General features: G+C 44.0%; 1 protein-coding gene across 1 annotated transcript in view; it reads left to right on the top strand.

The window, feature by feature from the left end:
• Window positions 1–13,038, top strand: part of LMX1A (LIM homeobox transcription factor 1 alpha) — a 157,444-nt gene that overhangs the window by 103,341 nt on the left and 41,065 nt on the right. The window contains exon 3 of the mRNA XM_008071082.1: window positions 5,709–5,941. Coding sequence (XP_008069273.1) covers window positions 5,709–5,941 — 233 coding nt within the window. The remainder of the gene's footprint in view (window positions 1–5,708; window positions 5,942–13,038) is intronic.

Here is a 13,038-nt window from a genome sequence, read left to right as displayed (position 1 = left end):
ATGCCTCCTCCCCAGTCTCTAAGTTCTTGACAACACTGATCAAAGGTGGTACTTTTCTATTTAAAAACATAAGATAAAATAACTGAGGTCCAGGAAAAGGTGGCCCTTCTGGGGCCTCTTGGAAAACACAGAACCCTTGAGCCCAGGTCTCCCCACTCCAAGTCCTGTGCTCGTTCCTTGAATCAGGTCACCTTTCCTTTTCCTCTTTGCTTTCTCCCATAACACTGCACACAGTCAGGGTGACTGAGGCTGGTCATACGAAATGTTGCTTCACCGGGAGGATCTTGGCCCATGGTGAGGAGAAGAACAGAGGCCTGTGGCTTGGTGTGAAGAGCATGGTCTACCTGCAGCCCCATGAGCTGTGCATCTCCCGGTCCATCCCCTGGGTGGCGCTACACGCTGGAGGTGAAGTCATATCCATGTCAGAGCTGAGCGGAGTTGGTGCAGGGGTTCACGCTGCAGAGGTGGAAATGGTCTCTTCGAACAGGGCTCACAAAACCAACCCTTCAGCATCAAGAACCATGTTTGAGGCAAAAGAAGAAAATCCATATAAGTCAAAAGACAGAGGCAGGACACATCAAAATGACTAAAGATCATGCTGTACCTCATAGATCACGAAGTACTCCACAAACACGTTCTCATGTAATATGGGCATGCAGGCATCATTACTGCCTTTTACATCCAAATAAATGGAGGCTGCAAGAGATGAAGTGATGTGCTCCAAGTCACTAAAATAGCTTGAGGCTGTATGAGAAGAGATGTCAGCAAGGCATCTAATGGCATTCCAGCCAGCTCCTACTTCCCTGCCTGGCAGAACAAGTGGGAAGTAGAGCTGGAGAAGAGGTGGGAGAGAGAGGAAAGGAGGAGAAAGGAAGGAGCAGACAGAAGAATCTATAACTGCTGGCCTAAGACAAGTGCATGGGTCTCTCCTGTGTGTCATCCCCAGTCATTTCTCTCTGCATAACCCAAACACATCCTACTGTGGCCATTTGTTTGGAGATGGCTGCCTGCTGGAGAATGTGAGCGCCCCAAGGCCAGAGGTGGCCACATTTGTCATTGCATCCCCAGTACTTTCCCCACAGAGAGCCATCAATGGAGAAAGGACAGTGCTGAGTGCTTAGTCACTGGGACAAGTACTGCGTTGGATGCTTTTCTATGGGATATAGACTGTTATTCCCATTTTACAGGTGAGGGAATTCAGTGCAACGAGGAGATAAGTAATTATTTGAAGAGCTTTAAGGGTAGGTAGGAGAATTTATAACAGCAAGGAAAGTTCAGTGTTGTTATGTATGCCTATGTGGGCTGGGCATTTCTAGAAACCCTGCCCAGCTTGTCAGGGCACAGCCAGGCTGCCAGGCTCTGAACCCAGAGTGAGGTCTCATTAGCATTCAGAGGGGCAAGTAGCCGTGGGGGATGCCATCCAGAGCAGACAGGCTGTGTTTTAATTATGACCTGGACTTTTGAACAAATCCTTTTCTCTGCTTGTCTGAGCCTTAGAGAAAACAACTTGTGGGAGGTGTACAGTCGGCAGCTGGGTCCACAGTGGTACCCATACAGCTGTGTACACATCTGGCACACAGGTGGTGGACCACATGCGCCTTTTCTCCTTGAATTACTCTGGGGTTAGTGAGGGTGACAAGAGTCAAGGTAGTAAGGTGAGGTTGACCTGGTTTGTACCCAGAGCGGGAGAGCTGATGGAGAGAAGAGAGAATCAGGACAGCCCTGCTCTTCCCAGTCTGTAATCCCTGGTGACCATGACCATTTCAGGATTTGAGCTCAGACAAACCCTGCCACTTCCTCCAGTCACTCCTGAATCAACATGGCAGACCTTCTTTGTGAGCTCACTCCAACCCTCCCTTCTCCAACTTGGGGGAAATTTTTGGAGTGGGGAATGAAATTAAGAAAGGAAGAAAAAGAGGAGGAGATTAGCAGGGTAGAAGTTAGACAAGCACAGATGCTACCACCTGCTGCTGCAGATTCTCAAGTGCTTGTTGCCTCCCTGGGAGCGTTTGCCTTGAGTCTGTTTAACAGTTCATTCCAGGGGAAGGGGAGGAGAAGGAGGGCTTGGGGACAAAGGGCCTTTGACCAGCTCCTGGAAAAGTGTTGATTAGTTTGCTCAGGTTGGCAAACAGTGACTGGGGGCTTTGGGGCCCGGGGATGAACGGGGTGGATTTTCTGCCCAATGGCAGCATTCAGTACGGGGGCAGGGAGTACAGGCAAATAGCCTAGGGACTGGTGTGTCCAGAGGTTCACACATCGAAAAACCACACTGGGCAGCTGGAGGAAGGGAGAGAGAGCAGGGGAAGGGCTGCTGGCTCCTGGAGTTCTGTTTTGGGGGCTCTAGCATACCTTGCAAGTGATGAGAAGCCTGTTCCAGGCCCTTGGACTGTCCTCCAGTTTCACTCTCCCTTCTGAAGTTAAAAGGCAGAGGGGAGCCTATCGAAATAGGTGTTTCTGAGGTGCTCCTGATGGCCAAGGGCAGGGAAGCCTGGTGGAAGTAAGATAGCACACACACTTCCAGTCCCACAGGCTGGCTTCTGTCCTGGGAGGCTGTTCCTTCATGGGCTCATAGGAGGTGGTTTTGTCCCCTTTTCCAAGCCTTGACTTCCTTCACTCGAAGAGTTTGAATGGCTTCCCTCTTTCTTGTGCCAATCTGTGTGTCATGCCTCCTCGGGAGCTCCTCCTTAGCTTCCTCTTCACTTCACCCTCAAATTTCTTCCTTTCTTCCCGGAAGCTTACAAAATCAATACACGTATTTTTAAACTATAAGACGAAATAGCAGTCTTTTAGAGTTGAGAGGCGATTAAATATTATAATTCATTACATATGCTATCGCTTTTTGTCATTCTATTTTATATTTATGGGACATAGCTTTGTAGTGTCCTTATATTCTGTTTCCTAGAGGTAGATCTTAGGTATCTAGTCATTGATTTGTTTGTTTACTCTTTCCCACAAACCTGTGAGCTCCTTGAGGCCAGAGATTTGTCTTGTATACTCCTGTGCCTACAGCAATGCCTAACACACGGCAGACACTCCATATATACTTGTTTATGTATGTGAGTGCTGTCAAGGTGGTGGCTTCTTTTCCTGTTAAGCCACAGAGTGTGTGGTTTATTGCAATTTACAGCAAGTGCCTCTGAAGAAATAAAATGGTGAATGAAAAGAACAAGTGACTGAATGAAGGTGTGAACGAGCTTCTGAGATGAGATTGGCCACACTAGGGCCATCGTGGTAGTTGGCCTGTCTCTAGAAAAATGTTCTTCCATTATTCATGTTTTGTAGCTCCTGCCAAGGAGGGGCATATATGCAAGGCAGGTTGGCTACCTGACTGGACTCTGAGACAGCTCATATCTGTCTTTGTGAAGAGGGCCGTCGTATGGAGATATATCTGCCCTCTCCAGTCATTCTCTCCCTTCCACCATCTGGCCTTTCCACATATTGATTCCTCTGATAACGTGGGCACAGACACAGAGAGCGTTTTCCCCCCTGTTGTGCTACTGCTTTAAATAAAAAGAAAAAAACTCTGTGTTTTCGGAAATAGTAAAACGAATGCTATAATGAATGAATTTCAGAGATATTCTTAGGGCATATTACCTCTGTGCTTATGCCATCTGGTCTTGAGAGACTGATGACAAATGCAATTATGGTATCATCAAGCAGTTTTTAAGAAGAAAAAAAAGAAACAGAGAGATCTGTTTTAAATTCTAGTTGTTTTGGGTGTTTTTTTTTGTAAACTACTCAGAACTGTTATTTATCTGGAGTGACAAGGAAGAGAAAAGACATCTTTATTGGGTACCTATTTTGTGTCAGCTCCTGTACTAGGCTCTTCATTTCAGAAAGAGGGTGAACAAATTAGATCCCTGAGTCAAATGATATCAACTTTTATTGAGTACCCGTATGACCTGCAAAGAGTTGTGGAGTATATAAATATTCCAAAGGCCTTGTTCTTGAAATATGAGCTGTTGACAAGATGGCTTATAAACATGGAAAAGTTAAATAATAAGGCAAGATTAAGTTGATATTTTGAATCAGCAATAAGAAGCAATGATTATAGGACTTTTGGAGTTGGAAGCAATTGTCTAACGTCTTTGATGACAGCAAGAGACAAGGAGGTAGAATGGGGTAAACATCCTGCCCAAAGTTTCGCACACAGTCTTTTGCAGAGCAGACAGCAGAGCTCTCCAATCCTAGAACTTTTTGTTGTATTGCCTCTGTCTAGAGACATCTCAGGATAACCACTGAATGACCAGTACAGATAGCTGTGTACTGGAGAGATCAGGACAGAAATCAAGGAGATGGTGGAAACTGCTGTGTTCTGAAGGGTGACTTGCATTTAGAGAGACTAAACAGAGAGGGAAAAGTTTTCCAGGAGGGTGGAATAGCATAAGCAGGCCCAGAGGCAGGCAATGAGGAATGCTTGGCATTATCATTATGCACCAGCTCTGACCACTAGGTGCCTGGGGGCCACACCCCAGGTTCCCCACCTCCAGCTATGCCCCCTTCTGTCTGTCTTCCCTGCTGCTGCATGAGTGATGACCCCGATCATTTTTCAGCTGTCCACTCATCTCTCTACCTCCATTTTCATTCCATTTTTCATGCTGCCAAGGGTTTCTTTCCCAAAATATGGCCTTCACCATGTTAAAAAGTTATTCCATGACTCCCAATTACTTGCCAGATGATGTCTAGCCTCTTAGTGTGTGATCAGGTCATGACTTAGCTCGCCCACCACACCTCTTGAGGCACTTACCTCCATCCAACCTGGTGAAGTGCACCCCATGACGTGAGCACATGTGCCTGTTCACAACTTTAGGTCTTAGCACAGGTTGTTCATTCTGCTGGGAATGCCCTTCCTCCAGCCCAGCCCACCTTCCTGCCTACCTTTCACCTGATTGAGATTTATTGAATACATAATAAAAGGCTGACTCCCTACTCACTCTCTGTGAGTGAGCTCTTTCCTTCTCTGTACTCCCATCTCCCTGTGCTTGAACTATTTGCATGGATCTGACTCTTCCGTTAGCTGGGACTCATTTCTCAGAGGGATTTTCTTTTATTCATCATCACATCACATGTACTTATGGCTTTTGTGTGTACCTTTAGTCCTAGCTATTCGGGAGGCTGAGGCAGAAAGATGACTTGAGCCCATGAGGTAGAGGCTGCAGTGAGCTGTGATCGTGTCATTTGCACTTGATTCTGGGCAACAGAGTGAGACCGTGACTTAAAACAAAACAAAAGAAAAAAAAATCAAGCAAAAAAACTATGTTGCACATCTAGGAGCTTCTGCATCTGGGGAGATTGTTAAAAATTTACATTCTGAAACCAGGCCCTTTTATGAGGAGTGGGTCTGGGCATTTTTGTTGTTATTGTTGATTTAAGTAATAAGCTCCCTGGGGATTCTGGGCAGCCTGCCCGGCACCAGCTCGTAGACCAGCTTTCCAGAAAACAATGTCATGGACCACAGCAAATATACCCCGGACAATAGTAAGATCCCCTTCTCACAGTGTCTCTAGCCCTTCTTTTGAAAGAGTAACTAAACTGAACAGTTTAGTTCACTTCCTCAGGTAACAGATAACCTATATTTAAGAACTATTCTATTCTAAGCTTCCACAGCCCATTTCCTGAAGTTCCCCTTGCTGCTGACTTCGGGAGAGACCCAGGCCCAAGCCATACCTTCCTCATGGTGCATGTCTTCCCTTTCTCCCTGCTGCCAGGCTTTTTGCTGTCAAATGTGGCGGCTGCTTTGAGGCCATCGCACCCAATGAGTTTGTCATGCGGGCCCAGAAGAGTGTCTACCACCTGAGCTGCTTCTGCTGCTGTGTCTGCGAGCGACAGCTTCAGAAGGGCGATGAGTTTGTCCTGAAGGAGGGGCAGTTGCTCTGCAAAGGGGACTACGAGAAGGAGCGGGAGCTGCTCAGCCTGGTGAGCCCAGCGGCCTCAGACTCTGGTGAGTGCCAGGTGGTGGGCAGGGCTGCGGTGGGGTGGGTACTCCATGGCAAGGCCATGCTGTGGATTCCAGGAACTTTCTTTGTAAGCTCAGAATACTTTCTCATCAGTCAGCTATTACCATGACAACAGTGCCTAATAAATGACCCCCACCCCCAATTCCAAGGCATACAAAGTGTAAATGCTTCTTCACAGGCTTACAAGTCTCTGGGTTAACTGCAGTGACTTCTGACTGAAGGCTTCCCGTGAGCCAGAGTCTGCTGATCTCAGCTGGCCTTAGCTGCAGGCTGTGGACCAGGTTTAGGTCTGCTTTGTGTGATTTGGAGTCCAGGCTCCAGGAGCAGTAGCTCCAGGGCACGATCTCCTGGCAGTGGTAAAAGTCCAAGAAGGCACTCCCAGCCACACACGCACATCCCAAGCCTCTGCACATATCATGTCTGCTGGTATCCCATTGGCCAAAGCAAACGGCAGTATCAAACCCAAAGTCAAGGAGAGGGGAAATACACTCCATGCACCACAAAGTCCTGATAGGTTACAGATGCACAGTAATGTTAAAGATAACAATGGATTGGGACGAGTCATTCAGTCTACCACTCTCACTGCTCTAAGCTTGTGTTTCCTCCTCTGTGGAGTGGGAAGGATGGAATCTATCTAAGGCATGGCAGGTCACATAAAGAAATGGACTGTAATAATTTTGTTCCTTTCCTTATTAACCTCACCCATCCCTTCCCCTTTGCCCCCCATTGCCTTGAAGGGAGGGGAAAGACAGACTGAAGAGTTTGATAAATTTTACAGAGCAGATTTCACAAGGTCAGATAAATCACATTCAATTAAAACTGTCTAAATTTAATCTTGGCATGCCTTTCTGGAGTGTTAGTCCAGGGCAGTATCGTCTTATCCACAAGAATCTATGGGTAAGATTCAATGAGGTAATGTCCATGTGACTTTACTAGTTCTTTCCATTGCTAATTCCAGTCCAGGCCCGCTGCAACTTCACTCTGCCCATCTCTTCAGCTTTTTCAGGAACCTCTGATCCCTCCCACTCACTACTACAGCCTTGCTGGACTCTAGTACCTAGCAGTGGATCTCACTCTCTGGCAGATCTTAAAGCGTGATTCCTTCTCTGCCTCTCTCCATCATTCTTTAAGCTTCCCTCTAAGGCAGGGGTTCCCAAACCCTGGACTGCAGACTGGTACCAGTCAGTAGCCTATGTGGAACCGGCCCGCCTGGCAGAAGGTGAGTGGTGGGCGAGCAGCAGCAGCATTCAATTCTCATAGGAGCATGAACCCTATTGTGAACTGTGCACGTGAGGGATCTAGGCTGCATGCTCCTTATGAGAATCTAATGCCTGAGCATCCCATCTCTCTCCACCCCCTTTCTGTGGAAAAATTGCCTTCCGTGAAAGTAGTCCCTGATGCCAGAAAGATTGGGAACCTTTGCTTTAAGGGTTACCTCATCGGGGAAGACTCTTATTCCCTCATGCTGTGTGATTTTACCTTGAACTTCTATTGGGACATGTATCCCACTTTACTGTGATCACATGTTTGGTTGTTTCACATTCTTTTCAGAGTGCTAAACTCCATGAGGGACACCCCTTTTTCCCTAAGCTTAGCACAAACCTGGAACAGTGAGGGAGCTTCATAAACTCTTTGTTAAAGAATGAATAAATGCATGAGGCAAAAGCATCAGGACAGCCTCTATCATTGTCCCTTAAATACAAAAGCTTTGGAGACAGGTGGGGCATTGTCCCTTAAATACAAAAGCTTTGGAGACAGGCTGTACCACTATACCTGTGTGATTTTGGGCAAGTTTCTAAACCTATCTAAGCCTCAATTTCTACAACTATAAAATAGTGATAATCATGCCTACTGATAGGTTTATTAGTGGGGGATAAAAGGGATAATGCATATAAAAAGCCTGGTGTTCAATAAATGCTGGTGCTTAACGTGTGATGGTTGGTCTTAGCAGCTCCATAGCAGCTGTGTCCTGTACATCCCAATTGGATCTTCTTGCTGGACCCTGCTTGCAGCCTTAAGAAAGCCAACATCAGGACAGTCCCAGCTCCCACTGGGCTTGTTGGTCTTAGGTTTTCCTGGATTAATTTTAATCTGAGGGATATTTCTTCTTGTCAGGAATACTGACACTGCCATATTGACTATCTCCTTCTGAAATAGTGGGCCCATTCTAAAAGTCGCCTTTTGGTAAAAGTTCAGTTCACCCTGTCATTTCCTTCCAGGTATCTTGCTGTGCCCGTTTACTTAGGCCTTCTCCCCAGCATACTGTCATATTTCAGATTCCCAAAGGGCTTAGGCTCTATGGTGATCAGAATACCAGCATGACCTTAGAAAGACGTGCATACCCAGAAGGACATACCGTTCTTTTTCACGTGGAATAAGCACTGTGTTCTAGTCTTTCTTGATACACCATTGTGTGGGGCTGGTTCACAAAGTTATCCAGTTTGCCCCTGTGTTAAAGGCTTACAGATTTTACTTGACTACAAAATCAATGTGAGGTAATATTCACACTCTTGCAAGCAAAACAAAACAAACACAAAATAAGAAAAAGCTGGATCTAAGCAGCATTGATGTATTAATAGAATCATAACATGCAGAACGAAATCCACTTTTTTTAAACCATAATTTCAACAATATGTTCAGTTCTGGGAATTTGTCTTTGAGGCTGAAATTGACAAATTGGAGCTCTCCAGTTTGTTTATTCATTCGCGTATTCATTCAGAAGACATATTATGAGTGTTTGCCTTATGCCAGGCACAGAGTCAGAATATGAATGACAAGAATGGTATGGGGGTGGAGCGGTCTTAAAATCATGTCAAATGAAGGAACTGTAGATGTTTAGGCTAGAAGAGTAACAATTAAATGAGGACATATTTGTTTCCCTCACATGGTTGTATCAGACCTATTTTTTTTCTGACTTCAGAGAGCAGAATTAGAATTCATTCATTTAATTATTTAACAAAATAATTGAGTATTTACACCGTAGTTAGAAAGGTACAAGGAAGCAATTTTTAACTTAATACAGGGAATGTTGGGACATTATTGTAATTATGAGAGCTAACAAAGAGTACAACTATTCAAGAGATAGCACCTTCCATTTGTTAAAAGTATATTGATGAGCTGGGAGGGTAGGATGGTTCTGGAAGACCTCCATTGTTCCTTTCCACTCTAAAAATCTATCTATAATTATCTTTGTAGTTTTAAATGAAGTGACAGTAAAATCACAACCAGAATCAAATATCTTTTCTGGACCACTCATCAATTGTAAGTGCTGCCTGTCTTATATCATAAAATGTTTTGTGTGCCAAAGCTACAACACTGTTCTCTAAAGCACAGACATCTAGAAAATAGTGTTGTAACTTTTAGTTCCTTTGTTCCCTTAATAAATCTTAGCATGATGCCAAAGGAAGAGTAAGTGGTCAATAAATACCTAATGAATTGAATTGAATCTTCAAGGAATGAGGTCCATCTCATTGTTTACAGAAAGCAATTTTAGGATCTGTTCCACTACAAATATGTATTTCCTCTGGTGTCTATCTTGAGCACCTTACATATGTATTGTAGGTATGTGATAAATATTTGTTGAGTGAATGATTCACCTGTCGTCTTTAACGTTTTTATCAATGACTTGGATGAAGATATGGAAGGCAAGTTTATTCGATTTACAGATGACACAAACCTGGCAGGGAATGCTGATGTGGCAGCTGATACTCTCAATTTCAAAGAGATTTTGACAAGCTAGCAGAATAAAGTCAGTGAGATGAAATCTAACCATTGGCTTCTGAAACTCCATTGTAATTAATTGTGTGAAATGGGGCCTGTTTTGATGAAATTCTCTGTGGGGTTGCAGTTGATGATATAAAGTCCACAGAAGCCAAATAGATATTTGCTGCATTAATAGAACTGTACTGTCCCTAGCATGTAATTATAGTTCCAGTATTTTTTTTTTTTTTTTGCTTTGTTCAGAGTACATTTAGGATATTTGGGCTTATTTTAAATGAGGCATCTTGAGAGGTCATTGACTAACTAGAAAGAGTTTTGAGAAGAGTGAGTATCAAATTATAAATAAGAAACTCCATATATTTAGCTTTGTAAACATAAGGCTAAGGAATATAGGAGAATCACACTCAAAGTTGCAGACCCATGTAATGGGGGAGAAGTGACAAATTTTGGTCCAAAATAGGGTAGAACTGTGTCCAGCAAAGATGCAGAATGGTCTGCCTTCATGAGAACTGAACTTGCTTGTCCCTTAACATTTTAATTACAGCTGATGGAAGACTGCACCAATGACTTCTAGGGTGGCTTATGTCTAGGATGCTAGACTCTATGGTTTAATGATGCTGATTGATCTGACTTACACAGAAGCATGGGACATACACACAGCTACATGGGACGCAAAACTCAGGAGATCTTCCACCACTGAATGCTCTTTTTTGGTGTGGTCCAACCTTTTTGACCTAGTGCTCACTTTCCTGATGGCCTTGAAGCAACCTACCAGGCAGATTAATGGAATTTTAGCCACAGTCTTATAATTGTCTTTGGGGTCAGTGGGAAACTTGGATTTCCAGGATCTCTGGGAGAGAAACCACAACATTTCTGCCTGAGAATCACAGGCTCTTGTGATTGCTAGTCACATTGGAGCTTAACCAGTCCAAACTCCCGTCAGATGCTCATCCAGCCACTGCTTTACTTTCTCCAGCTATGGGAAGCTCAAGAGATTTTGGGGGAAAATACCAAAGTGCTTTTCCTCTCTCAACTCTCCATTCAACACAACACTTCTGACACCAGATGTATGGGTTTTTTCCCCCATATGCCATGCAGTTTTTCCACAAACACCAGCTGGGTGTCCTCTAATTTAATTTAGTTCTAACACTATCTGCCTGGAAATTATAACAGATCCCACAGGTTGAGGGCTCAGTCCTATAAGATTACCCCCCACATTAGATGCCAATCACAAGAAATAGGTTGTCACCTACTGGCTATAAATTGAGGCTCCCACTGCCTGCTCCTCCGGTTCAATTCATTTGCTAGAGTGACTCACAGAACTCGGGGAAACACTTTACTTATGTTTATTCATTTGCTGCAAAGGAAATTTTAAAGGAAACAATTGAACAGCCAGATGGAAGAGATGAATTGGGCGAGATGTGGGGGAAGGGGCTTGGAGCTTCCTTGCCCTCTCCGTTTGAGGCACCCTCCAGGAACCTCCCTCATCTTCAGCTATCCAGAAACTCCTTGAACCCTGGCCTTTGAGTTTTTATGAAGCCTTCATGCATAGGCATGATAGAGTGCATCATTGGCCGTTGGTGATTAGCTCAACCTTCAGCTCCTCTCCCTTTCCCAGAGACTGAGGATAAGGCTGAAAGTTCTGACCTTCTAATCCTACTTTGGTCTTTCTGGTGACCAACCACCATCCTAAAGTGACCTAGAGACCTCCAGCCACCACTCATCTTATCAGCATACAAAAGACATTTCTCTTATTGCAGGGTTTATAAGGATTTTAGATTTTGACCCCAAAAACGGCAGAGGACCAAATACATATTTCATGGTGTCACAGAAGCTCTTGACCTCCATTGTGAGCATAAATTGCCAGAATTGTTATATTGAGCTCCAACAGCTGTCTCCATTTATAACCTCAAGCCTTGGTCTTGGCTCTGCTTTTGAGAACTCACAAAATAAGTGTTTCTCCTCAATATGGTGTGGCTGCCCTTCAGGTTGAAGACAGAAATCCTCCCTGAGATCGTCTCTTTTTTGTCTAGTTATTCCTCATTCTTCTAGCTATCCCTTACAAGAGCCTTTTTGCTCTATCTTTTTAAAAGGTTCCACCAAGAAGGGAATACAGTTTTCTTCCTTCCTTCCTTCCTTCCTTCCTGCCTGCCTGCCTGCCTGCCTGCCTTCCATCCATCCTTCCTTCCTTCCTTCCTTCCTTCCTTCCTTCCTTCCTTCCTTCCTTCCTTCCTTCCTTCCTTCCTTCCTTCCTTCCTTTCTTTTAGAAAGCAGGATTTATTGAGAGGACAGAAAAGCTCCCAGAGTGGGGAGTGCGGAACCCCAGGAAGTTGCCCCCAGGGTTGCAATGTTCTATATGGGGTCTGGACTAGTACAGTGTTATTATTCCAACGGGTTGTCAATACCATATTCTGTTGATAAAGTGCATGCTTTCATTAGCTATTTTGACCTGGGATGGGATGGAGGCGGTGGCTTGGGGCCTGGTTGTGGGCAGCCATGGCTCCTGGCAGGTCCATGTTACATTTTTTAAATTACTCACCCCTCTTATCTAAGGATGTCCTATGCAGTCATTTCTTAAAACTTCAAAAAATAAAAATTTTGAAATAAAATATTGGATTTACAGAACAGTAGCAAAACACCACAGAAACTTCCATATAGTGTTCATCTAGCTTCTCCTAAGGCTAATATTTTACATAATCGTGGTACATTTATTTAAAGAACACTAAGAAATTGATATCAGTATAGCACTATCAGCTAAACTAGAGACTTTATTTGATTTCACAAGATTTTTTCACTAAGGCCTTCATCCTTTCCAGGATCTAATTCAGTATAACATGCTGTATTTCATGTTATTTTTATGCTAAATTGCCTTTATTTTCTCTTCAGTTTTGGGACCACTCAAGAATGTCTAGTCAGAATTTCATTTTTTGACCTCTCTCCAATGATATTTTTTGCATTTTATTTATTTATTTTTTGAGACAAGTTCTCACTCTGTTGCTCAGGCTGGAGTGCAATGCCATGATCACAGTTCACTGCAGCCTTGAACTCCTGGGCTCAAATAATCCTCCTACTTCAGCCTCCCACATAGCTAGTACTACAGGCACAAGCTACCACATCTGGCTAATTTTTTTACTTTTTGTAGAGACAGAGTTTCGTTATGTTGCCCAAGCTGGTCTTGAATTCCTGGGCTCAAGTAATACTTCTCTTTGGCCTCCCAAAGTGCTGAAATTATAGGCATGTTCCACTGCGCCCAGCCTGCATTTTATTTTCTTTTAGTATCTCTTCCTTTGGGATCAAACTGTGTTTTGTTTTGTTTTTGTTTTTTTTGAGTTGGAGTCTCACTCTGTCGCCCAGACTGGAG

The sequence above is a fragment of the Carlito syrichta genome, unplaced genomic scaffold (assembly GCF_000164805.1).
Source record: "Carlito syrichta isolate Samal-C Ts95f unplaced genomic scaffold, Tarsius_syrichta-2.0.1 Scaffold314112, whole genome shotgun sequence".
NCBI classification, from domain to species: Eukaryota; Metazoa; Chordata; class Mammalia; order Primates; family Tarsiidae; genus Carlito; species Carlito syrichta.
Note: the sequence above shows the minus strand (reverse complement) of the source record. Positions and strands in the feature narration are given on the sequence as shown.